Source organism: Salvia splendens, chromosome 10, assembly GCF_004379255.2.
Source record: "Salvia splendens isolate huo1 chromosome 10, SspV2, whole genome shotgun sequence".
NCBI lineage: Eukaryota > Viridiplantae > Streptophyta > Magnoliopsida > Lamiales > Lamiaceae > Salvia > Salvia splendens.
Window position 1 is genome coordinate 13,169,755 of NC_056041.1, and position 27,135 is coordinate 13,196,889.

A 27,135-nucleotide genomic window follows, 5' to 3' on the forward strand; every position below is an offset into this window, starting at 1 on the left:
AAAGCATGTTATGGCCGTGGAAAAAGGGATTCAAATACGTTATAAAAATAACAAAGCGAGACAATTTTCAACACTTACTCGGAATTTGATAGCCGGATTTCGATGAGTCTAGATGTAGAATGCGTAACAATTTTTCCAGTGTCGACAACCACACCAATGATATCTGCAAAAAATATGAAGGTAAGAATCGTGGACAAAAAAAAGTGTAAAGTAAAGTTAAAGATGCTAAACTTACCAAAAAGTGGTTCATCACGTACATTACCAGTCTGCGTAATCTCTTCAAATGACTTCAAATTTAAAAGCATTTTTTGGAAATTGAGGCTCATTAACTGCAATCATTTGTGTGCTTGAAATCATCTTAATGTGGTATGCATGATTTGTAACTGGATTGCGAGGCCGATTTTGCCTCACGAGAAAATTGCATATACGAAATATACCCCATTCCCTAATTAGTGCACCAAACCTTGCGTGTAGAATTCGTGGAATAGTTGCTTGAATCCTTGTGCCCTGAACACAAAAAAGTCCATAGGTAATGGTTTCATATAACTTGCAAAAACATATCTAAAAAGCACAAAACAACATACCATTCGATCGTGAAGCACACATTCTAAACTCACGATATTGGTTTTGTCTCTAGGAGCGGCAACTTCATAGACATAGATACAACAGACTTTGATAATCGAATTAGTTTTCGTTAGTTGTAGATCATCGAGCAAGGTGTGGAATGGTTCCATGGTATCAACCTTGCTACTTGTGGAAAGAACAAAAAGATGAAGCTTAAGTTGTATAAGGTAAGTAGGTATGTGTGGATAGATCAAATCATCTAATGTCATATTTATAGGGAAAAAATGAAGCATGAGGCATCATTTTAATTAGTGGAGAAACCTAATCAGCCTGCAATTCTATTCTATGTCATATTTAGAGAAACATCCACCGTTAGAAAAAGTAAAAAAATTTCAAGGCAATCTCAAAAATTGGGGAAAAAATATAAAACTCTCAAAAGTCATTATTAAAATACCAAACCACATTATTCTATTTAATACTACTACACGTGGATTCGATGAGTACTATGGTTAGGATATTAATATTAAATGCTTTACATATAATTATGAGTTTGTGCATCATCATAGTATTATTATTATCAACATAAAATGAAAGATCGATCTCTCTTCCCTATTGTCCTTAAACGTTTCTTCTCTTCGTAACCTCTTGTTTTCTTCCCCCGTCTCCTCTTATTCTCATTCCTTGCTGGATAACTAACCGAGGCATCAAGAGCAAGGTTCTTATAATAATTTTTTCCCTACATAATGTCAAATGACAAGTCATAGAAACATTGGACCTCCAAAGTATGTGAAATAATTTTAAAATAAGGGTTAAAATTGTGAAATAAATACTGAAAATTTAATAAACGTTATTATGTACATTAAATACAAATAAGATAGTTGACTGTTTCAATTTAATTATTTCCGTTAAGAACGTTATGTCATTATTGGATAGAGAATGGTTTAATTTTATTTTATAATGTTCCTCAAGAGACTTTAATTTCTTTTAAGTTTTTAACTTAAAAAATTTAACCGACACATTCATCATTTATGCTCTTAATTGATTAATTACGTAATACTTATAAATATTCGAAGTGCCTTCCTGGAAGTGTAAATTAATTTATTATAACAACAATAAAGCTGTACACATTTTATTTAAATATTTATAATGGCATATTATAATCCCAAACCAAAATTTTTAATTCCCAAAATGCCCCCAAAACTCAACTTTTATATATGTATAGATAATACTGTTTGGCTATTAATTTAAATTTTGTTTATGTAGTAGTAGTTTATTAATTATTTCAAGTAGTCGAAAAACTGCATACGGAGTATTTATTTAACTAACGTTGTAAAAGCCCTAAAATATCAGTAAAACAGATGCGGCGTGAGCCGTGAGGCGAATTGGGTTTATCGTCGTTCTTCACCTTTTGTAAATTTTTTTTGATATTTCCCTATTTGTAGCACATTTTTTGCCTATCCTTCTTCTCCTTCGTTTCGAGGCGGCGCAACTCCGCTGCTACTCTGCCATTGCGCCACCTCCGATTCGCCGGTAATCAATGGCGCAAGAAGCCGTGCTAGGCCATCTAAAGCGCAACCAGGAGATATCAGATTCCGGAGTATTCTCCCAGGAGAAAGGAATCGACCACGAAGAGCTCGTCAACGCCATCAAAAGTCTCAACGCCTTTGGTCTCGTTATTGCTTCGGTCAGATTCCTCCTCTCCTTGCCGCTGCTTCATTCTTCTTCTTTTAATCGCAATTTTTTAAAATTTTAATTCGCTTAGAGATTTGTAGAAGTTGACAATTCAGTGTGTAGTGTATTAGATGAGTTGATTTAAGCTGATCTATTAGCAATTCAGCTGATTTATCAGTTGAAATGAAGTTTGAATTATGGTGTGGAAATTAGAATGAGATTGTGCACATGGAAGGTAATGCGATTGAGCTGATGGAGAGATTGTGTTTTATGGAACTGTGCAGGATATAAAGAGGGAGAAATGGCTGCTCTCGGAGGAGGCTCAGAGTTATGTTAAATATGGATCTGCTGAAGTGTTACTTTTTGAAGCCGTGCCTGCAGAGGGTACTGCAAAAGCTAAGTTGCAGGTAATGGGATGATTTGACTTTTGGGATGCGTATTTTTTGATGTTTCAGATAGTATGCCCTTATTTTATTTGATGGTCTTTTTGCAGGAAATCGTGAAGTCAAAATTGCCTGTGGATCTTGATGTATGCATCTATATTCGTTTTGGTTCATATGTTTTCTGTAATATATGCATGCCTCTTCCTAGTCAATGGAGTATGAGTTTATCTCCAACTTCGTAGTAGAATATGAATAGCGATTGGCTACCTAGTTATTAACTCTTATTTGTTTCACTCGATGCTGCCTGTACCTAGGTAATTGTTTTCTTCTCCATTGTAAATGCTGGTTGCCTTCCTTTTGTTTTGTACACAGGACAAAACTAAGTCACTGATTTATGACAAAGGGTGGGCTCAGGCCATGAAGAACAAATGGATAGGCCTGGAAGATTCTCAAGTGTCACGGAAGGTAATGCTGATTATGAATATCTTTTAAATACTTAATTGCAATCAGATTCAGCTGAAATATCTTGTTGGGATGTGTGTTCGTTGAAGTTATTTGTGCGTCTCTTTTTCCCTGCTTACAATTCTTAAGACTCTTAAAGTATGCCATATGTTCTCTGAATAAGATACTTACACACTGTACAAAAATGTGCTGCACTCCCTTTTCTGCATAAAAATTCCTTTCATCCCCCCTTAGCTATTTGCATCTGATGAGATGACATACTGTGAAGAAAATGTTTCAAAATTTGTATATCAATCAGAACTTCGTCAATTGACTTCAACTTATTCAAAGGCTTCAATTTTGCTAACCTATTCCTCATTGTCTAAATATTGGTCTTGTTCTTTCAAATCCATATTAGTTTTCTTCTTGCTTTAATTCCGTAGTTCATCTCCACACTTGATATTATTGGTACCCATCCATTGAATGGCCTAAATATGTCAAATGTATGCATATAATCGTTTGGACTAGATTTGATTATTGTCTTGAGCAGTTTTGCTTATTGAAGCTGGGCACGTTTAAAATATATATTGACATATACAAATTTTTAATCAATCTTGCCCTCTTTATTCTGTTGCGTCTCTTAAATGGGCACATATTTCTCCTTTTAACCCAAGCTACATATGAATGACATGGATTCATATGCCTCTAGTGTTGCTATCTTATGACTGTGTTCCCAAGATACTTCATTTCATAGATGTAAAAGGTGCTTATGTTGATGAAATTTTTTGGCTTTCATGGTGTTCTAAACTTGAACATGCTGGATGCATGCCGACTATTTGTTACTTCAATGATTTGATATAGGTCGAACATGTTGAAGACAAAGTGAAAGACTTACTAATTCAGATTCAGAATGGGGAGGTGTGTAACATATTTAATATGCTTTATGTTTTTCCTTTTACTTATTATATTAGCCTATGTATCTTTTTGTGATAGTATCTTCTTCCAATAAACCTTGATTTAGGTGCAGTCTTGGTATTGTATATATACCCGTCCTTTTGGATGCAATTTGGATCAATATATAAAATATTTGCTGTATGGTTTCTCAAAATAAATCGAAAGAGTTTAGGATTATTAAGCAGATATTAAGAATTTCTGAGATCTGTCTTTTAAAGAATGAGAACTGAATTCTGCTACAGTTCCACTGTTGATTTATGCAAATAAATATAACTTTTCCTCATTTTGGATGCAGCATATTTAGGTATATTCCTATTCCATTATTCCCATTTACAAAGCATGAACTTTTATAAACTTAATTTTTGAAACCCATATTAATATGTCATCCTTTGTCTTAATCCCGGAATCTGCTCCTTTGTGTTCTCAACCAACAGAAAAGAGGTAATATCTTGCCAAAGATACGAATGCTGAGAGTTTTTGCCTTGGAGAGATTAGTACATGAGAAATGTTCTTCATGGCAACATTTCTGTGCTCTTTGTATCTATTTTGTAAATTTGCATTATGAATTAAGATATCCCTTTCCTAACATCTGTATGAATCTCCATCCTCTGATGTAAACTGATACGATTAAAAAATTACAGGCTGTTGGTGCTAAGGATATTGATACTCTCAAGCGAAGAAAGCTTATTAGTCTCCAGTAATAACCTACATTTTTTTTGCTCTGTTACTTTGTCCTTGTTTCGCAGTATGTAATTAGTTTTTTTTTGTACCTTAATCTGTACCTCTACTTTGTGTGCTCTCTGTTTTCTTATTAATTTTGTTTCGATATAAGGATTTGGAAAGGCTATTCGCTAAAGAAAGGTCCTAATTATACTGCTACAAGGAAAAAGGCGGCAACCGATTTAGTACGTGATCATCTACAGAGGTAATAAATCACTTTTTTTCATTGTCTTTTAAGATTATTATAGCTGCAAAAAAATATGCAATTGCTTATTTCAAGTTCTAGTTGTGATTTTAAAATTGAGCATGTGCATGAGTAAGCAACAAGGTTAAACTTGTGGCCTGCTAGGTTTATTGCAGTTTTGATGGTTAAGTGCAAAGTTTAACATATCCATGATCTCAAAATTCTGCTGGGTTTGACATCAGAGTGAATATATAATATGCTTGATCAAGATTTTGCTAAACTCACCTGTTTTCATCTTGCTTGTGTTGATATGTAAATGACTTTTTTATTTGTAGCATATTTCTGCTTTACTTTTTTTAATTATTTCATTCGGAAACATATCATTCTCAGTGGGTTTATAAGGCATATATGTTAAATTTGTTGATCCAAATGGAATCATAATTTTTCAGCTGAAATTTTAATTTTTTCTCTGAAGGGATGAATGGAAGGATGTTGAGTTCAAAGAGTACAACTTCCTTGCAAAGGGTCAACCTACTGAAGGTGGCTGTCTCCATCCGTTATACAAGGCAGGGTTACCAAACTTTTTTGTACAATTGATGTAATTGACTGCTTGTAGCATCTATTCACTTTCACTCCTGATGTTGCTTAGTTACAGGTACTCCTATTAAATAATTTGGGACCAGAACATTGCACTGGATCTTGTTTCTTTAAGAAAAGTTCTCTTACTAACTTTTGGAATAGAATGTTTTAAATTTAAAATAATTATCACAAAACAGTAAAGATTCTTCAACGAGAAATCATGCAACTAGTATGTTATTAAAATTCTATTTATATACCTTTCGTGGAATAACATTTTTTTCTCTCTCCTCAATAGTTCCAATGAGAAAGTCATGCAACTAGCTTGGAGCCTACTACTCCTGTGCTTACTGCTCCTGTCTGATTGAACACATTTTCTAATTTAAGGAACTTTAGATTTTGACAATTAGTCTTCTCGTCTAAGAAAAATGTTAAACATATGCATTGGTTCCATTATAACCCCATCTCTGATTAGGTCAGTTATATATCGATGTAAGTTTGTGCAAATTCTGGTTAAATTTTTGTTTCTGTATTTCTCTTGTAAACAAAATTTTGTTTCATCTGCAGGTTAAGCAACAAATTCAGATGATATTTCTCCAAATGGGGTAAGGAATAACAACAGTAAAGGAGGCTGATTTTAATATATAATCACTTAATGTGCCAATAATTGCTGATTCTTCATTTACGGCTTGCAGATTTGAAGAGATGCCAACAAACAATTATGTGGAGAGCAGGTATAAATTTCGTACATATAATAATATTTCTGAAGTCGGAGTTGTCCTTGCTTCTATCTTACTAGATATAAATACGATATGAATGGTATATAGTATTTCTGAAGTCATATTTATCCTTGCTTCTAACTTATCTGTTCTTTTAGTAATTACAAGTAAGATAAATATGACCACCAGAAGAGTTCCATCAGCTGTTCCAGATAAGATATTTTTAAATGCTGGTTTTATGTCAATAGAGAGTTTATACAATCAGTGTTATCTTATCATCATTTGATTGTGATATTTTGAACTGATAAAGTCCACGATTGCATCAAAAAAAAGGAAATAGAATAATAGTGTACAGTAGAAGGATTTCACTTTTCATGAATTTGGAAATAAGGGCCTTCTGATTCCTTTCTTCGTACTCCTTGTTCTTGTCCTCTTTACATGAGCAATATGTTGGAAGCAAAGTCAATAACTAATGGCATAGCTGCTATCAACACTGAGAGTTGTATGTTGGATTTGCAGCTTCTGGAACTTTGACGCACTTTTCCAGCCTCAACAACACCCGGCTCGTGATTCACATGACACATTCTTTCTGAAAGGTGATTGGAATCTCATTTTAGATCTTTATCTTGGTGGGTTTGTGCATTTCAGTTTTCTTACTGTCATTGATGTTTGCAGTGCCTTCAACCACAAATAGTCTGCCTGAAGAATATGTAGAGCGAGTTAAATAGTTCACGAATCTGGTGGCTATGGGTCCGGGGAGTAGACAATTTGTTGAATAAAGACGGTAATTAGTTCAACCCCAACCCCTAAGGCAAGTAACCTACTTCTTTGTGCTCTAGGTATGGCTATGATTGGAAGAGAGAGGAGGCAAACAAGAATCTTCTGCGGACTCACACAACTGCTGTTTCCACCAGGATGCTGTATGCACTTGCCCAGGTTAGCTTTTGTTGGCCTTGTATCCTAGTTGTCTACTTGTCTTATGCATTCTTTACATATTTGGATAGGGTGGATTGTAAGAAATGCTTCTATTGTGTCTATTGTTTACTTTTCTTGATTTTACATGGAAATGTTGTCCAAGATGAGTGGGCATTTCTTTTTGTTTTTGAATTTGGGTGACTAATTGAGTGATATTCCCACCTAAAGAGGTGAGATATGAATTGTCACACCCTTCCCATTAATACATTTAAAATATACTCTATGAAAGGTATATCAGTCATATGATTCATATCTGACATTCAGTCCACAAACACAATATGCTACCAAGTTACAAATCCTCAAAGTAAATAAGTTTAACTTATCTTTTCTTTTTTTGCTATGTACACAAGTCTTGGTTGAGTTTTTGGTTTATTGCAGTTCATTTTATCTCAATTTTGGATTTATATGGCCTGGTAGGATATTTTTTTCCTTATTACTTTGTTTGCTTGAAATTAATTCGAGATCATATATTTGCACAGTAGGCTACTTTTGCCTCAGTTACTCTGGTTGCATGAAGTTTAATTTGAAATCATATATTTTGCAGGGACCTTTTACTCCAAAAAGATATTATTCTATTGACCGTGTTTTCAGAAATGAAGCTGTAGATCGAACTCATCTAGCTGAATTCCACCAGATAGAAGGTTACATTTCTGGATATTTTCAATTCCATGTTTATACAGTTACACCCTATTCTATTAATCAAGCTTTGCATTATGGTGCTAATATCGTACTGACCCCACAACACAACTTCCATATGCTGTGTTTTGGCTTGCAAATGTTTGATAGCTTAGTTGGCCATGCACCATCATGCGTATATGATTCTTGTAAAATCTGTACCATGTAAGACATGTCAAAGTTGGAAGTTAGATACTTCTGTCTTTGTTGACGTAATTACTGTGAATCCTTGCATTTTTGTTTTATTAGGAAATTGAATCGCCATAGTTTGTATGCCAACAATTTAAATCTGGTTTGCACTGCCTTTTCTGTTGTCCCCTGAACTGCACCAGTGAAATAAGTGCTATACTAATGATTGCCTTTCATTGCCTACAATTTATATGTAAATGCTGCTCTGCTTCCACAAAACTAACATCCTGTTGTTAGGCTTAATTTGCGACCGTGGGCTTTCTCTTGGACACTTGAGGGGAGTTCTTGAAGACTTCTTCTCTCGGATTGGTAAATATACTAGCTTTATGTTGATAGTAAATCACAAAATTCATTTCCTCTACAGGTTATGATTAAAAAGGCTGTTTATTGCGAGTGTGGCAAGTAAAATGTACATATTGTTAAAAGGGGTTAATCCATCTTATCAATTTCAGGGATGTCTAAGCTTAAGTTCAAACCTGCCTACAATCCTTATACTGAACCAAGCATGGAAATCTTCAGGTGATGATTTAAAAAGGCCATCTATCACAGCTGTGGCTTTACCATTAAATAAATGCAAGCTAATAATTCTTTTTCCTCCAGTTATCACGAAGGTCTGAAGAAATGGGTTGAAATTGGCAACTCTGGGATGTTTAGACCAGAAATGTTGCGGCCAATGGGACTTCCTGAAGATGTGCAGGTGATCGCATGGGGTCTTTCACTCGAGAGGTATGTGCGCTCATATCCACCTGTTCACTCTGGAACTATCAACTAGACAAGACCTTTATCCTATGATTTAGTAATTCATATAAGATGCTTCTTGCAGCTTTGCCATGACACAAATACCTACTTCTTATTGGCTATTGCTTTGTTTTCTTATTTTTCATATTTCCTTACTTGGCAGGCCAACGATGATCCTGTATGGAATTGACAATATCAGAGATCTCTTCGGCCACAAGGTAAAATGTTGTGCTTCATTGTAACGTTAACTATCAGGATAAATAAGGCATTGGATTTGGACTGAGATTAATATATCAATCCCTTAGTGATAATATCCTCAAGTTACAAGTACTGAAATGTGATTAATTTTTAGAATCAATCAAATAAACAAAGCCTTTTAAGGTTGAAGCTCTTACATCCTTGTTTGCATGCTTCGATTTTGCAGGTGGATCTATCACTCACTAAAAGAAACCCGATATGTCGCCTTGGACTTAATTAATTGAAAGACACTCACCGCCAGATTACACACTTCTTTTTCATGAAATGCAGTGTTCAAAATATTACTGTTGATTTTGTCATTTTTATTGTTGACGTGTCTTACCCAGATTAGATTTTTTTATCATTAAAGGCGCGTTGCTTATGTGGAATTTATGAAAAAAAACGAATTTAATTAACTTAACTACTCAAATCCCTCTGTCTTATCCCTCTCTCTCTCTCTCTCTCTCTGTGTGTGTGTGTGTTTTGGTAGCTTTGTATTGGTGTGTTTGTCAGTGATCATTCCACACGATTTCCCCATATATTCGTTGTTTTTCATTTATTTTCATTTTCAACAATTGGTTACTGAAGCTGTGTCGTTGCATCCTGCCAATTTCTGTAAGCAACAAATTTTAAGTAGATTTGTTTATTTAAGTAATTACTTTTGAAAATTATTGGTTCAAGCAAGTAATAGGTACAGAGATTAATTTGTATATTCGGATTAATGGCATATTGGCGTGTCTTGATTTGAAGCTATTGAAAAACTTGGAAATCACAAATTGGTTAAGTTGGTTAAAAACACGACAATACAAGTAAATAGAAAAATAAGAAAACTGACGAGCTCTTCTAGTAATTAGTTCATTTCGTAAACAATAACTTGGTTCAGAAGTGATTGTATAAGTTTTAAATGAATATAGATAGATAATCTAAGTGATTTATCATTTTTTATACAACCCATGACATTTTTTTACTCACAAAACAGAAAACTTTTTAATAATTATTACTAATATGAATTAAGCCTATTATTTACTGACCCGACCCGGTTTCACTGGACCGCATATAAATACCGTTTTCTACCAAGTAAGTTGCTTAACTTCAGTTGGGTGGGTTGCAGGTTCGTTCATCTCTCAATCTTTCTCAAACACACGCGCACACGAAGTCAGTATTCGTGTTCATCTCGCCGTCGGGAGATTTCCGATGGAATAGAGCTTTGCCAGTAGTGTGAAGCGTCTCGTTTTATGCTGCAATTGTTCTCAGTGGTGGATCTAGCCTTCGAAACGGAGGGGGCGAAGTTTATTAGTATTATATAAAAATTAAATATAATATTTTAATATATATTTTGTACTAAAATAATACTTCCCTTCCCAAAATAATGTCATCTCTACATTTTCATCTCTCTTACTCTACTTTCTATTTTCATTAACTAAAAAAATCACTGCATAAAATCTCAAAATTCAAATATTTCATATTTATTGGGTGGAGGGAGTATATTAATATTCAAGTATCACTCCGCGAAAGTAATTTCTACGAGTACCTATATCTTAAAAATTCTTTTATTATAAATAATTGAAGAATAAACTTTTCTTGATGTCACAAAATTATATTATGAATATTAAAGGCCAAATTATATTTAAAAAATTAATCAAAAATATATAATAAAGATATTAATAAAAGATATGAATAAGTAATATGTTTAGTACAATTGGATTAAATGTATAATTTGAGGTATTACTATTCAGGATGTGATCAATTGCTAACTAATTAGCAATCCAAAATTAAGACTAATTTTTAACCATTGGAGATATAGTGGTTGATATAATGCCAAGTTGATTATATTTTAAATTTAAATAATTATTAAATAAAATTAAAAGGTATTAATGTCGATTCTCTCTTATTAAAATTATCCTAAAATTATAAATTTACATAATTCTCTCGATATAAATTATTTTTTCACAAAAAATATATCAAATTAAAGATAATTTTATAAGGATTCTAACGAGATTTTAACTGCATATGTTCCGACGACGTTCGGATGATGAAATTTGATGATTTTTATTTCAATTTTCGTATATGTTATAAGTAGATTTTTTTTATCAACAAATACATTAAAAAATCTCAATATATTGCATGTAAAATCTCAATATAATGCATATAAAATCTTAATAAAATTTTGTTGATATTTTCGTGTACTTGTGTTGAAATACTCATGTCATTGTGTTGATATTGGTAATACACTATGTTGATATGAAAAAACACGAAAATTATGATATGATAACAGAATGACAATCTTACCATTTGTTGATATTTTGTCTACTATTTATTGAAATTCGTAAGATTTAATCTCATCCACTCATTTTAAAATCTAAGGGTGGAAATTCGGTCTTGATTTTAGATTATGATGATATAAGCAATAGAAGAGGACCCTTACTATTCATTTTAAAATAAAATCTATAGTATAATTGAGTATAATTTTATGAAATACAGTATATACAATTGTCCAAGTAAAGTACTACAATTAGAAAAAAATGTGCATTCCATATTCTATATTAACGGAATATATGTAATAAAAGTGTCTCCAATTTTATAAATTGCTTATACTTTACATTTAATAAGTAAAATATTTGGGCCTTCTATACATTTATTAGCCCAACAAATGATCAATTTATTAAACCCAATCTATCTTCCCCCAAATAAGCCCAATATGGTCATCTTCTTCCCAACGCATCCTTCCCCAATTCACTGAACGAACCCCAATCTCCATTTCCGCCGGCGTCGTCTATTCAAGTCACCTTCTCATTTTGGAAGGTTCTCCACCGCCACTCACTTCATCATCACAGGTTTTCTTCCTCCTCAATTTTTTTTTTTGCGGATGGGGCCGGTTATGCCTTTTTCCGGTCAACCCTTTAGGAAAATTCGACTCTCTTGGCCGTCGGGAAGGGGAGACCGCCCCCTCCTGCCCCCCTGGATTCGCCACTGTTTGTTCTGTGCTTTCCTATAAGTGATGAAATGTGTGAACCAGTTATTCCAAAAACAAATTGTAACCCTCTTTTTAAAATTGGAGTTTATCAATAGTATGGATTTGGAGACTGGCATCCTATTCCCCGCCTCCAATTTATGTCATCTTTCTGCATAAATTTGAATTCTAGCAACATGATTTTTTGGTCACCTCAGCTTTATACGCTTTGTATTTCGATTTCAGCCTCTGAGTTTGTTACTGCTAGTTGGGGAGACATTTTCAAATTCAGAATTATTGACATTGATCAGCATCTTATCCTGAATCAGATTTCTCTAGTGCTGCGTATTAATCAAACACCATGAATTCCGTTGCATCACTATACAGAAGATTAAGCATCAGGGATCTGATCTCCAGCACTCCTGTTTACAACTCCGCCACTGGTATTAACTTTATCCCCTTTTATGTAAAAATAATACAGTATGTTTTGGAATTTTGTGTTGGAACATAAATCATAATGTGCACATTTTGGTGATTATAGATGTATCTGGAGAGGGATTTAGTCTGGTGCTGAGGAGATGGGCTAGCAAGAAAACTGCAGGATCCACTAAAAATGGCCGTGACTCGTTGCCCAAGAATCTAGGGGTCAAAAAGTTTGGTGGAGAGGTGAGAGCTTGATATTTAATCTTGCACTTGAAACTTGATGAATTTCCATTTTGTTGATATGTGATGTTGTATGGTGAATGTTGCAGAGAGTTATACCCGGAAACATCATTGTTCGTCAAAGGGGTACACGTTTCCATCCAGGGAACTACGTTGGCATGGGTAGAGATCACACCCTCTACGCCTTGAAGGAAGGCTGCGTGAAGTTTGAGCGCAACAGGCTAACTGGGCGCAAGTGGATTCATGTTGAGCCGAAGGAAGGCCATGAGCTGCATCCTGTTTACGCAAAGATGAGCGACATTGATGCTGCAGCTGCAGCTGAGATGAAGACGGCAGCTTAGCTCAGGTTGTGTTCACCGTGGTAATGCAGCATCCTGTTCGGCGAAAATAGGCTGCTAACATTTTGAAAGCTTAAACAAGTTTCAATTTTTGATTGTTTAGATGTAAAATGTTGTCAACGACAGCAGCACTTGCCTTTTATGCTTAATAGGGTGTGGAATTGTCTCAATTGAAATAACACACTTTGCAATTGTGAGATTTATTGTGTTGGTTGTGCATTTTTCTCATTTCATTAGGTTTCTATAATTATTTCATGGTGGTGGTGCTGGTGCTGCTATATAAAGGGAAATATTTGGTAAACATATTTCCAGTATAAATATTTTATGCATAATCTTACGTACAAGGAAAATTTGGTAGTATATATACATGCTGCTGCTATCGAACTAATAACCACAATGTACAAATACAAATGAAGAAATTCTCTTTGCTAATGCTCTGAATGATTTTCCAAGTCATCTGATACTTGAGAAACAGACATCATATCTGGTTGATCGTCTTTTTCAGAATCTGATGCTACTTCTTCACCTATAACTATACCAGATTCAAATCGCTTTCGTCTCTCTACTGCCTCCCTCACTCTCGTGTGAAATTCTTCATCCGAGCCCCCCAACATGTACCGTAGCTTGAAATTAACCCGATTCTCCACCATGATCCTGTGTCTAGGGATTATTCGCTCTTCAAGCGAATAGCTGAAAAACCTGGTGTGCCCTCAATAATCAGCACTAACCACTGAAACTTATCCTCAGTGCTAATGTGTGTGTGTGTGGTGGTAGTGATGATGCATAAGCATACCTTGGAAACTCGATGAGATCCTTCAAAGGTCGTATCATCATCCTTCTCAAGTACTGGTACTTGGGGCGAAGGACGTCAATGTTGTAGCGGAGAAGCATGGGGAAATCTGCGATCATCTCCCCCAAAACCGGTAGCCTTATGCCAAGAGACAAGAAGTACTTCACATTGTGATCTAGCTTATGCACAATGCTGCACCCTATGAGCTCCGGCCCTAGGGCTACTACCTTCCCAATGTCACGTTGAGAAACCCCTGCCCTTGTCAAGAGGAAGATCACCTGCCACGAGGAAACAACGTTCTCTCCTCAACATCTGCCCGTTTATTCATGTAAGAAAAGTATACGAATGTAGGCTCGGGTACATACCACTGGTCGTATCTTCTTGTGGAGACTATATGTCATGAGAGAGGGAAATCTGGTGAGCATACTCCCAATTGCATCTTGCTGAACGCCTAAATCCAGTAAGAATTGAACCTAAAAGCGTATCCAATTGAAATTAGTCGCAGTACCATAGAATCTTCTTCGTCAGTAACAATGCCCAAAGGCAACAGCAACCATACTAAACAAGTTCAATTCGCTCATGACAACCATTGAGAGGTCCAGCATTTGAAGATGATGCATTGCTAACATAGTGAAGTTTATGCAACAAGAGGCATACCTTCGGTGCAATGGTGCTCTCCAAATCAATGCAAAATACGATTGGCTTGAAAGTGAGGATTCTTCTCATGCCATCTTTTGAAATTCCGAGGTAATAAAAATACTTAACGAGAGGCTTCCATCTATCCTCGATGCTACAAGCCATCAGCTGTGGTTTGTGAGCTAATAATCTTCCCAAATCTTCATCACTGAGGCCAAACTCCTTCAGATATGCTGCCTGTAAATTGAATGTACAAACTCAGTTTGTAAGCTATATACAGAGACATTCTTGAACATTAAAAGCTCGCAGTGTTAATCCGATTCACTCACCACCAAAACAAGAGTCTATACAACACATTACTGATTAAATTTCTCATACAAGGGCATCCACTGTTCATGACTGATAACATACGGTGTCGATTATTTTTATCCTCATCACAAAATTTCCTCTACTTTTAGCCCTTTCAAGAGGATATGAATCAAGTAAGTTACCTCAAAATTTTGAAATAATCAAGAACCTTAGGATATCCCAAGTTTCTAATCCATCTTAGTAACCCGACGGGTCAGTCTATACTATTTTTTATCCATCTAGATTAGTCCTCGTATATGTATAAACAATTACTGCAAGATTTGTGGAGTACTAGCATACTGCAAAAAAATTCCGACTAGTTAGTACCTTCAGCTTCATCTCCTACATAGAAATGTAACCAATCAACTTTGAACACTCAAATAGAATACCAAAAATCATTTTCACAAATTTCGACCTAATTTGATGTTCTTTACACTTCCAACACCAAATCAATCGAATCAAGTCATCGCCAATGAAATTTCTCATAATGTATAAACAACTACTGCAAGGTTAATAGCAAACAATATATACCTGCCTCGTAATGCAAAAAAAGTCAGGTAGTTAGTAAGTACCTTCTGATTCATCTCCTCCATAGAGAAGAATCCGATCACCTTTGGGCAGTCATAAAGCATGGTTCCGAAATCATTCTTATTCATCCCCATATTCAGATAGAACTCAGCGCGTGACCTAAGCTCGTCCATGCTAAAAGCCAGTATCTCAGGACACCTGCTAACCACATACCCCATCCAGTCCTTCCTCCTCACTCCGTTGTCCTCCAAATACTTCACAAGCTCGTCAAACTCCTCCATGCTGCGTTCCAACACGTTCCCACCAGCCCGTGTCAATGTGACTCCTATATACCTCCCATTCACATGGATCGTCTTCAGCCATTCTGCCAGACGCCTTATGTGATCAAGATCCCCTTTTGATGCAACTATAAGCTTCCCTATTTGAGGGTATGATAGAGAGTTATGCTTCAACCACCTACATGAAATTTGGAGTTTCAAAACTAAATCATTCTCTTGAATGAGGCATCCATTATACAACATCAATTCTATCGATATGGTAAACAAGTTAAAACGTGTACCAAATCATTCAGCTAACTACTCAGACACACTAACTATAATAAATCAAGATGGTAAACAAGTTAAAACATGCACCTAAATACATGAATTTTCACCAAATTTTGATTTCGCACATGAACTAAAAATTCTGCCTACAAGATACACGAACTTTCAGTTGTTCATGGTTGTCACTTGCCCCCAAATAAAATCCGAGGTGGATGCCCGAGCAACGTAGTTGAATGTGTATGCACCAAATTATAGCTAATTTATCATAACACATTAACTACACTAAATCAAAAAAGCTAGCTTTTTTAGTTCAAGAATGAATGATGTAAGTTGTTTCAAGAGTGTTTCTACCTTATAAGCGGCACAACTCCACATTCTCGAATGAAAAACTCTGCACGAAAATTATACGAAGACTGCGAAAATTCAGGCAGCTCCTTCATCGAAACCGCCTTAATCATCACATAATCGATGAATTCAGGTATCGTGGAAACCAAATTCTCGCAATAAGTGATCCCAAATTTGCCCTTTTTCAGCGCCTCTTTAAAAGCCTGGGCAGTCACTTTCCTCCTAATCTGGAGCGCCCTCACGAGCATTTCATCATCCACCTCATCGGCATTACTATCGGAGCCGTTTCCCCCCTTTCTAAAAACGCTATTCACGAGCTGCGAAGAAGGGTTCGAGTAGATTGATCCGGGAAATTGAGGGGACCTCTTGCTCTGCAGCGAAATCTCGAGCAATTTCTCCGTGTCTTGTTGGAGAAGCGGAAGGTTGGGTTCTTGATTTTGTTCGTCGGGGTTCTGGGGGGAGAGGTGGCGGAGGAGTAGGGCGGCGGAGCGGGCGTTGTGGGTGCGGAGAGAGTGGGTTTCGGTGGTGGATGGAGGGTCGTTTTCTGGGGATTGGAGGGGGTGGGGATGGTGGCGGGAGGAGGAGGAGATGGGGAGGGGGAGGTGGCGCTTGGAGGTGGAGGGTGGAGGGAGGGAGGTTGCGGCGGTGTTGGAGGTGGAGGAGGGCGGAGAGGTGGTGGTGCGGTTGCGACGCCAGCATTTTGGAAGTGGATAGAGCTGGACTCAAAAACTGTTATTTCGAGTTTAGTTAATATTGTTGGGATTAAAAAAATAAAATGATATTTTAAGTATATTTGTTTAAACCTAGTGAGGAAGAAATTATTAGATTGAGGATGTGTTTTCTAGTAGTACTATATATTTTTTTATTAATTTGTTTAGTATTATCTTCTGCAAAGTGTCAATTTATTTCAAAAATTATCGGCTTAAAAAATGACGATACCAGATTTCAGAAAATTATAGCAATGAAACACGAAATAAGTAACAAATGAGTGTAACTGAGTGCTGAATTAATTAAATAACAATCAGCATAACAACTAAATGAATGGTTCACATTCAAATAAAATACTAGTTATATATGTGAATATAATCTATTTTAAATGAACCGGTCCTATGGTCTAGTGGTTAGGACATTGGACTCTGAATCCAGTAACCCGAGTTCAAATCTCGGTAGGACCTTCTTCTTTTTTTTATTTATTCTTACCTTAAATAATTAAAAATCTGAAAAAAAAATTTAGTCCACCCACCTCGATGTGAAATGGAAGAATACCCTTTGTCCACCCAAGTTTTAAATTGCTGAATATTAATTATTAAGAAAAGAGTATCATTAAAAGGGTATAGAATCATATACTCACGCCCGTACCAAACAATGGGAAGCATTTCTTTTTTTTTGGTGAAGTTTCTATTTTACAAAAATGTCATTTTAATTGGAACGTTCAAAAAAAAAGACATGTCACTTTAAATATGATAAAAGAAATACTACTATTAACAAATAACAAGAAGCATATGCATAATTGCAAGAAGATGGTTATCCGCATGTAGCTACTAAGCTTAACTCTTTTTGTAATAATCTAAAATCATATACGTATTCAAGTGTTTTTCTGCATACATCATCAAGTAATAATCTGAAATCATATATTCAATTGTTTTCTGCCTACATTAAATGTGTGCTTATTATCATTGAGACTGAGAATCTAATAGATTGTGAATTTCATATGAAATTGTCTAACCATATTATGCCTTTCTTAATACGATGGAATAAAAAAAAGGAATAGGAGGATGATGAAAGTAGAATGATAATTTAATTTTACTTTTGTGTTTGGTGCATATGTTAATGTGCGCTTATTTTAGGAAAGTCGCTATAATAGAACAAGCCCTATCTCGAATGTATATACCCAGTTGATTAAATTCTAATTATCAAGTTTCCTTCTAATACTTAGACTCTAATCCTTCAGCTTTTAAAGATCCAAGTCCTCAAGGATCCACTCTATCGAGTGCAGATAATCTAAGTGTTGATTGTTCTCGTAACTGTGAAAAGCTAACTATCTCTCGATTAATTTAGCTAAACGATTATAGTTCTAAAGTTGGTAAGACAAAAGAACAATAAGTAGCAAATCAAACAAAATAATCACAAGAGCTAGCAAAAAATTTCAATTTAATAGTATATTAAAACATGTTCATAATAGTGTTTACCAAAAACTCCACAAAAGATGTTTAGCTATTCATAGACAAATAGTATTTTGCTTGGATTTGCAGAACTTTGCTCCCAGAGAAATTATGTGTGGAATATGAGATGGAAGAATTTATATGTAGAGAGAGAATGATCGAAGGCTCTCAGATGTATACATAGGCTTGAAAAAGATTTAGATATAGTAGGAATTGAATCCTACAATGAATATAAGAGATTTGGCTTCTCTAGCAATAGTTTTATTTCATTCCTTGAATTTCCGTCTAATTTTCGTTAGCTTTTAACTAGTCTACTCAATGTTCGTAGAATGGTCATAATTTTCTCTACAGAACTCTGATTAAGGTGTTCAAGATACCCACGCGAAGCTCTTTCGAATACGAAGAAAATGATATGCATTATGGACTAATTGGACTTTAACATTGCTGGAAACATTAGCTCGAACTAATGCTGCTGCACCATACTTCAGTTTTGGCTATTTTGTAGTTGTACTTTTTTTAAAGTCTTTTTCTATAATTTTTTAATATAAACACACCAAAATACCAAAATGTAGAAATATATTCGACAATGGATATTATATGCATGATTAATATTCAAAACGAGCCAATCTAGGTCTTAAAAATATTAAAAAAATCCATGTTTATCAATATTGGACAAATACACACAAAACACAATCTCATGGTGCACTCAATGCACAAAGACACACACATACTGCACACACATTGCACCATTTCATTCCCTCATTCCATTCTGTCAAACCACGAACGCAATGCATGTTTTAAATCTGAATCTTAATCTCACACAAGAAAGCAGCCAACATCCCCTAACACATTCACATAAGAAATAACACATCACAATAAATCTCGATTCCAAACTCGGATTTATAGAGTGCAAAAAAATTGTAGTTCTCCTTCAACTTCTAGAAAGAGATATGTAACTTAAATAAACTAACACAAAAAAATATGTGGTTTTTCTCTACCAAGAAACAAGCCAAACTAAGCAACAAAAAAATGGTGGGTTTACCAATGCCACCCCAACCCAGAGGAGAATGAGAATGTACTGGGGCAACACCATCACCACATTATTCCCAAAGAATGAACAACAATGTTGCCGTCCTCCAGCCCCTACTCCCTCATCCCCTCCTCTTCGTCTAAGGGCTCTGGGAATATCTCCCTCGAGTGCCTCCTAGCCGACGAAGAGTGCCCGTTGCCATTGGCATCTCCGTGCGGGCCGCTCCCTTGCGACCCTGTCCGTCTTGAAGCTGCTCGGGCCCTCCATCTTCTGACTGGCCGGTACATTTGCCACGTCCAATTGAGCTCTGCCGCCAGCTTCCGAACACGGCGGCGTTCCATGACCCTCTAGACGAGGTGGTCCTCAGCCTCTCAGAGCTGCTGTTGTCCTCCCTCACTACCTTGAGAGGGTTTTCCAGGGCTTTAGGATGTACCGCATCAGCGGCCGTCTTGTGGGCTTCGGGTTCAGGCAAGACCTGGCGACGATCGCCATCGCCCAGACCTCCTCCAGTAGATCCTCGTCTATGATTAGCGATGGGTCCAGGATGTTCGTCACGAGCTCCTTGTCGTATATGCTGATGTTAAGGCAGCGTCATTTCCAACCAGTCCTTCATGGCTGCGTCGGAGGATGAGCTGATGCCTAGTTTACCAGTGACAAGCTCGAGCAGAACCTTCCCAAAGCAGTATACATCATACGCGCATATCGCGTTGGGCGTACCTGGCAATTTTTGCACAAGAGATTCAGATGATGTAAAGTAGAAACATATTAAAGTGTTTATCAAATTGAGATTCAAATTTACTAGAAACATGTTTACATTTCCTCAACAGGTGATGAAACGTTCAACATCTCGTATACTATTTCCTAATTACATTTATTATATACAAATAAACTGATTGTCATAGTGCAAAAACTCGAGTAACCGCACAAACCATGCACGTAGGTCGGGTTAGCCTGGACCCCACCCAAATCCGAACCAAATTTGACTCGCACAGACTCGAATTTTATCCAAACTCAACTCATGGCTTAAACTCATGATCCATTTCATAAAAGCAACACTTCTAATAAGAGTTATACCTTAAAGTTTAAACAAATAAAAGTTACTGTGTGATTGTTGTCATAAAAAAGTACTAATTGCTATTATGAATAAAAGAAACCAACTGTCAATTAATAAAAATGATTATGTTGAAAGTAGATATAAAAAAATAACTAATATACCATCATTAGATAAAAGTTAAAGTTTAAAGAGTGAACTACAAAATAGGTCTTTGGAAAATTAAGGTTGCATATTTTCGGTATCTAATAAAAAATATCACTAGAGGTCTTCGTAAGAAAGGTTTACCTTGACCGGAGGTTCGGAATCGTAACCGACTACTGAATTTAGCTGTTGAACAAGAAGTAAACTAAAATCGCAGCAGCCAAAACAAAAACAATGGCAAGGACCACATTTAAACTGTTCCTAAAGTTTGCAGAACTCATGTAGCATAGGAGGGTAGCGTACAAACACATAGATAAACTAAGTAAGAAAAGGAACGAAGAAATAAATAAAACATAAATTAGGTATACCTGAAGCACCTGAATCCGTCGTCCTGCATAAAAGGAATTAAAAGATCAGCAAAATATAGCAACATAAACAGTATTTCACATAGGCAATTATCAATCTTTTCTTTTTCGGATAATAATTCTAACTTCTGATTACAATATGAGTCAAACCTAATATAGATATTTAAGATGATGACTATAATAATGATAAGTGAAATGGTATTAAAAAAGGGTGAGGATCATTAAATTATCTACACTAAAAAAAATCAGCAAAGAGTGACTACTCACTGCGGCAAACGCAGCAACCTTGTGATCCGATTCTGATGAATTTCACCTTCTTGGGCACAAACCTCGCTTAAACTTCCGAGTCGTACTTCAAATTTATCATCAAGAAGGATGCTACTGGCTTGGACATCCCTTAAAAAAAGAATACAGCAGTTATAAATTAGATAATTTTGGAGAGAGATTTAGTGCAAATTTCCTTAGAATCGGCATTAGAAATTTTCACACCCATCAACAAATAAACGTGCAAAATTTCTCAGAATCGGCACTAGTGCTATTCACATTCATCAACAAATGAGCATAAACAGTAACTAAAAAGATTATTTTGCTAAGAAAAGGTAGTCTTGGAAACTGTATATCCTCCCTTACTCATTTTTCTTTTCTACTTGTTTAAGCTGAGAGTGTACACGGTTATAGTAATTTTCAAACATTGCAGGCAAGCACATAGACACCATTAAATCATCAAGAAATCTAAGATGAACAAGGGACAAGTTCGATAGAGTTACATATACAACCCACCAAGATAAGCATATGTATTTAATTGAGAATCAGTAACAGCAGAATTAAAACTTCTCTCTCTCTCTCACTCACTCACACACACACACACACATTTCACCAACTTTCCAATTGGTTATGGCATTCAGGTTAATTCATGCCCATTTGTGGATAAAAGCCAAAAATGGTTAACATAAATGAGTGTCATCTTAAACTAGATTCGATCAATCAAATACTGAGACAGAATGAAATGCCAAATAAAACCTACACTTGCCATAAATGACAGCAGCGAATCCTATGAATTTTTCCAGGTCGGAAGCAGGAAGTTATTTATGTGGATTTATATATTTCACTAGGTAAATTCTTAGTGACAAAAATATGGTATGAAACGTGTCAACAATGTTCCTATTCTAAAAAACAAAGACAGACTCATTTTCTGGTTAGCACATCTGTGCGAATTCACTTTATCGACACGGGGCAACAAGAGCGCATACAAGAAAAGATAATAAATGATCCTCTTTGATGTATGTTTGGCAGATAGCTCTGTCACTCATTTAATTCACATTAATCACCAACCATTGCTCGCAAACACGAATATCTATCAGATCAAGGTTGAAATTTTACTGTTAAATGAATATAAATCAAAGGACGATAATGCAGTTGGGATGTATGCAAACATGAATGAGTTGTAAAGTACCGGTGAACAAGTGGAGGAACACATTCATGATGTAGGTAACAGAGACCCTCTGCCGCTCCAATCGCGATTTTGAGTCTGGTTATCCAATCCAGCGACTGTAAACCATCTTCCGTATCTGCTTTCTTGAATAAAGAGCTAGACAGGTCCCCATTTGGCATGTGTTTGTAAACAAGAAACTTCTCGTTCTCATTCTCCAAGCAATGCCCTAAGAGGGGTACCATTGTAGGATGGGTAATTCGGCTGAAAAGGTCCAATTCCGACATGTAAGATTCCTTTTTGGCGGACGAATCCAAATCCACCTTCTTCACCACCACATGAATCCCACCATCAAGTAGCCCCCGGTAAAGGTCTCCTGAATGGCCATTCTTCATTAAATTAGCATCATTGAATTCACCCGTGGCTTGGAGAATCTGCTGGTAAGTAAATGCATCTCCAAGATTCGAAAAATTCAATGATGCGCCAGGTGGAGGAGGGCTTCCACCTGCTGGAACTGGCCCCACACTTATACCCTTCTGGTTAGGCGTCCCTGTCTTGCGCTTGCATATAAAGCACAACACAATTATAAATATCACAAGCGCAATCAGTCCAACACCTCCAAACACAGAAGCGAAAATGAGAGCTTTGTGATCCTTCTTGTCGGATTTTGGAGGTGGTGAAGGAGGGGCGCTCGGCTCCCCAAAATTGTCGAATACCAAATTTCTTTCAGCATAGAATGTGGCACATTCCGTCCTGCTCCTCTGACTAGTCGAGTTTTGGAGGCAGTTCATGCCAAGTGCCGTGCTGCCACGTGCAGAAATAGGAACCGAACCCTCGAAAAAATTCACTGACATGTCAATAAAACTAAATCTCCTAACTACAGGTGTAATATTTCCATAAAACGAATTCTGAGAGATGTTAGCTACAGCGCTACTAGCATTAACTCCCGCACTAACATTAAATGGCAGCATTCCCGTAAAGTTATTCGCAGACAAATCAAGGAAATCCAACGAGGGTAACGACCAAAGCAGATCAGGAACGCCGCCAACGAATTGATTCCTTCCCAAAACGACAAACTTTAGTCGAGTCAAAGAAGGAAACAAATTATCAGGCAACTGCCCCGAAAGCAAGTTGCCTCCAACTACCAACCGTTGCAAGTTCCTCAAACCTCTCAAATCCAGGGGCAGGGAACCCGACAAAGTGTTGGATCCAAGATCAAGATCAACCAAACTAGAAAGATCACCGAGCTGTGGAGGTATCGAAGACGACAAGATATTCCCCGAGAGATTCAGATACCTCAACCTCGAGAATCTCCCAATCCCCGGAGGAATCTCCCCAGACAAGCGATTCAACGACATATCCAGCACAGTGAGGTTCCGGAGATCAACAAAAGGCACTGGAATCAAGCCGGTAAGTGCATTCCTCGAAAGATCAAGCACAGACAGGCCATCCAACTGACCTAAACTCGAGGGAAGGGCACCAGCAAGATCATTGGCAGAGAGATACAGCTCAACCAAGCTACTCAAATTTCCAAGGGTTGATGGAATTGAGCCATTGATCAAACAAGACCTAAGATCAAGCACTCGGAGGGATGCAACCCCCAGCCCCAGCCACTCCGGAATCGGGCCAGGGAGGGCGAAATAGGAGGCGTTGAACGACGCCAAGAAGGTCAAATTCCGAAGGGCATCAACTGAAAATCGAGGGTTTAGACTTCCCCTCTTAGTTCTCCTAAAGCCAGAGATGTTGATTCCTGAAACGCTGCCGTTTAAGCATTGGATTCCGACCCAACCACTGCAAGGGTCGGATTTTATCGGCCACTCTCTGGCCCTCAACCCTAATGAAGATCTCAACTGAAGCAAAGCCAATCTCTCCGCCCTAGAAATCTGGAATTGCTGCTCTACTGTGCAGCCAAACAGCAAAAAAAAGAAAGCTGAAAAAATGTAAACTGCTCTGCTCAGGCGATCCACCATTTCTGCTCAATGTTCATTGAGCTAGGGCCATGCGGGTATACATAAGCAAGTGAGGAATCGTTCGCGTATGCATTTGGTGTAAATCTTGGCGCGCATTAAAGGAAAACAACTATTATTAATAAATACTAAGAAAATTAGCTTTGTTGGCAAGCGCTCACCTTTACTGATGGACAAACAAAGAAGAAATTGTGATTTGATTCCCTCTTCAGAGCTCAACCAAAGGTATATTCACTTTCTCTCTCCTAATTCAGTTTGGCTTCTGTCGACGACGGAGGAGAGAGAAAAGGGGGGAATTTTTATGTGAAGAGTCAAATTGTTTTGGGTATGTAGTTGGACAGAGGAGAAAATCGGGTTGAAATGCAGAACAGTATTTACTAGTTAGAGAGAGAATGTCTCTCTTTCTCTCTCTCTCTCTAATTAACTCTGCTGCGCAGTAAAACTCTCCTTTTTCTTCTCTCTCCTCAGCTTTGCAACCTTCTCCGGCGGTAGCTGATGCAGCTACCAGCGGGTCGGGTCGGGTCACAATTTCGGGTTTTGAGATTAAATGCTTGAAACGGCGTCGGATGCAGGTGGTGCGGTGTGCATGTGCTGATCTGCTATTTGGATTTTTCTAGTTGTTTCTTTTTTTCCTTTTTCAAATTAGGTTAATGAAATTGAATTCTTTTCTATTGTTTGTCGAATTTATTTTATCAAATTTAAGTGGGCTTTTAGTTTTTTTTTAAAAAATATTAGTAGTATTAAACATATAGACTATATTACTAATATATTGAAGTGGAGTACAATACAGTACTAAAATAGGAACTAAATTAAAACAAAAAGTGAGAGTACGATTATTCTTTTTAAGATATGTCAATTGAAAAGTCGATTTGTCTATTTACGATAAATTGTTGGTACAAAAGAGTAATTAATTAAATTTGAATTAATCATAAGAAAGGATTTTATTTAAGTACAATATTAGCTAATGGGGCGAATCTACTAAAATTAATGTAAATATTAGACCTAAATATCACAGCTAAGTTATGTCTGGACATAACATTTTTGTTGAGGTAATTTTACCATGTGAACAGATAATCATACGAAATTGAAAAATATAAATAAGTTAACCTAAAAAACTTGTATTAAATTTAAAATTAAAATTAAAATTAAAATTAAAATTATACGGTTTGAAATGGAATTTTATTAAATTCTCAGGTATGATATTACTAATTTTTTTCGGACTTCAAATGATTGCCAGCTAAGTCTGGAAATGACTGATAATGGAGTAATTATGATTTATTTATCTATTTATTTTGGATGGATAAATAAATTTAAATTTAAAGACAGTACCATCAAAAATTCAAATGTAAAATATTTACCTCTAGACCTTACCCTTTCTACCACTTGGCTATCTAATACATAGAGTAATTATGACTTATGAGCAAAGGTTTGGGATTTAATTTATTTCTTTTATGTTAGAATTACTACTTTTTTACTTGCCAACTAGAAATTGCATTAAAAGATCAGAGTAAATCAGGTAATCATACTCGAGCTCCTAGTAATTATTACCTATCATTAACAATTTCACAACCGTTTTTATACGAATTATTTGGTGGAAATTTAATGGGAGACATTAATAACGTTAAATGTTCTTCATGTTTATGTACGCTTATAGTATTACCTAAGTAACTACTTTGTATTACCTAAGTAACTACTTTTGTTGGAGACAATTATATTAATCACATGTTTTGTTGGAGATAATTATATTAATCACATGGAATTTGCATCGGCAACGGTGGACGCACGGCGTCCGTCCGTCCGTGCCAGCGGCACGGAAGACATCGTCCGCCACTGCGCTCGCGCCGCTGGCACAACGATGCTCGATGCATCAAACACGTTCGTGTCAGCGATCAGGTGACGTGGCCGGCTCTGATTGGGCAACGACATATCCGTTGCATTTGAATTTTTTTTTTAAAATCAGTTTTTAATTAAAAAACCGATTAAAAATAAAAAAAAATATTTTCCCACTTCCCAAAAAAATATATCCGTTTTCTACCCACTTTTTTTTCCCCCAAAAATACACATTTTCATCTATAAATACCCCACTTTCACACCAAAAAATTCACACCACACTACACAATTCTCATATACATTCTCTCAATTCCATTCTCATCTACATTCTCTCATCTCCATTCTCAATCTTTCTTCCACTCCTACAACATAACAATGTCCGGCCAAGGCGATCACCCTCCGGGCTCCCACGGTTGGAACCCCGATTGGTTCGGTTCACAACCGTTTCCTAGTCCAGAAACGGAATATTCGGCCCCTCCTCAAACCCAAAGTTCAGGTGTTCCAGGTGGCTACCGGCCTTACCCGATCGACGACCAAGATGCCCCCGAAGGGCTATACGGGTGGACACCCGAGCCTAGAGCGAGGTCGACCACCCCCTCCTACTCGCAGTGTCCGCACACCGTACACCCCGGCGGAGATGGAGCAATTGTTCAAGGCGTTCTTGTCAATCTCCGAAGATCCGGAGGTTGGCACGAACCAATCCAGCGATCACTTTTGGTGGCACATTTGTCGCTGGTACAATGAAAAACGGTCGGAGGGAACAATCGAGCGCAATGAGAGTATGATGCGCAACGCCATCTACAGAGCCAACGAACAAATCCAAAAGTTCTAGGGGTATTACCTCCAGGAAGAGCGGTCGGTGCGGAGCGGCCGGAGCGATGTCGATGTCATCACTGCCGCGATGAACACCTACCAATCCATGAACTACAAGTCATTCAAGTACCTCAACATTTGGCAGGAGACGCGGTCGCATCCGAAGTATAGGGGAGGC

The 27,135-nt window shown here is 36.8% G+C and overlaps 2 protein-coding genes, 1 non-coding gene and 2 pseudogenes across 4 annotated transcripts; 3 read left to right on the plus strand and 2 right to left on the minus strand.

The window, feature by feature from the left end:
- Positions 1–1,910: 1,910 nt before the first annotated feature.
- Positions 1,911–9,456, plus strand: LOC121752485 (annotated as a pseudogene).
- A 2,258-nt stretch (positions 9,457–11,714) lies between these two features.
- LOC121751169 (50S ribosomal protein L27-like) lies at positions 11,715–13,180 on the plus strand. 2 transcript variants are annotated; one of them, XM_042145886.1, is made up of 4 exons: positions 11,715–11,860; positions 12,223–12,419; positions 12,518–12,642; positions 12,729–13,180. In XM_042145886.1, the coding sequence occupies exons 2-4, from the start codon at positions 12,338–12,340 to the stop codon at positions 12,978–12,980; spliced, it is 459 nt and encodes a 152-aa protein (XP_042001820.1). In that variant the 5' UTR covers positions 11,715–11,860; positions 12,223–12,337; the 3' UTR covers positions 12,981–13,180. The 2 variants fall into 2 exon arrangements, with proteins under 2 accessions (XP_042001820.1, XP_042001819.1); XM_042145885.1 differs by having other exon boundaries at positions 12,306–12,419.
- A 102-nt stretch (positions 13,181–13,282) lies between these two features.
- Positions 13,283–16,740, minus strand: LOC121751168 (transcription termination factor MTERF2, chloroplastic-like). Its single transcript, XM_042145884.1, has 6 exons — positions 16,173–16,740; positions 15,324–15,735; positions 14,425–14,640; positions 14,133–14,240; positions 13,771–14,045; positions 13,283–13,676 (listed from the first exon to the last, which is right to left on the minus strand). Exons 1-6 carry the CDS (start codon positions 16,412–16,414, stop codon positions 13,406–13,408), a joined length of 1,524 nt encoding a protein of 507 aa, XP_042001818.1. The 5' UTR covers positions 16,415–16,740; the 3' UTR covers positions 13,283–13,405.
- Positions 16,741–17,269: 529 nt separating this feature from the next.
- On the plus strand, positions 17,270–17,341 carry TRNAQ-CUG. Its single transcript has one exon. It is a non-coding gene; the product is annotated as a tRNA-Gln (tRNA).
- Positions 17,342–19,471: 2,130 nt separating this feature from the next.
- On the minus strand, positions 19,472–24,749 carry LOC121752647 (annotated as a pseudogene).
- Positions 24,750–27,135: the final 2,386 nt, after the last annotated feature.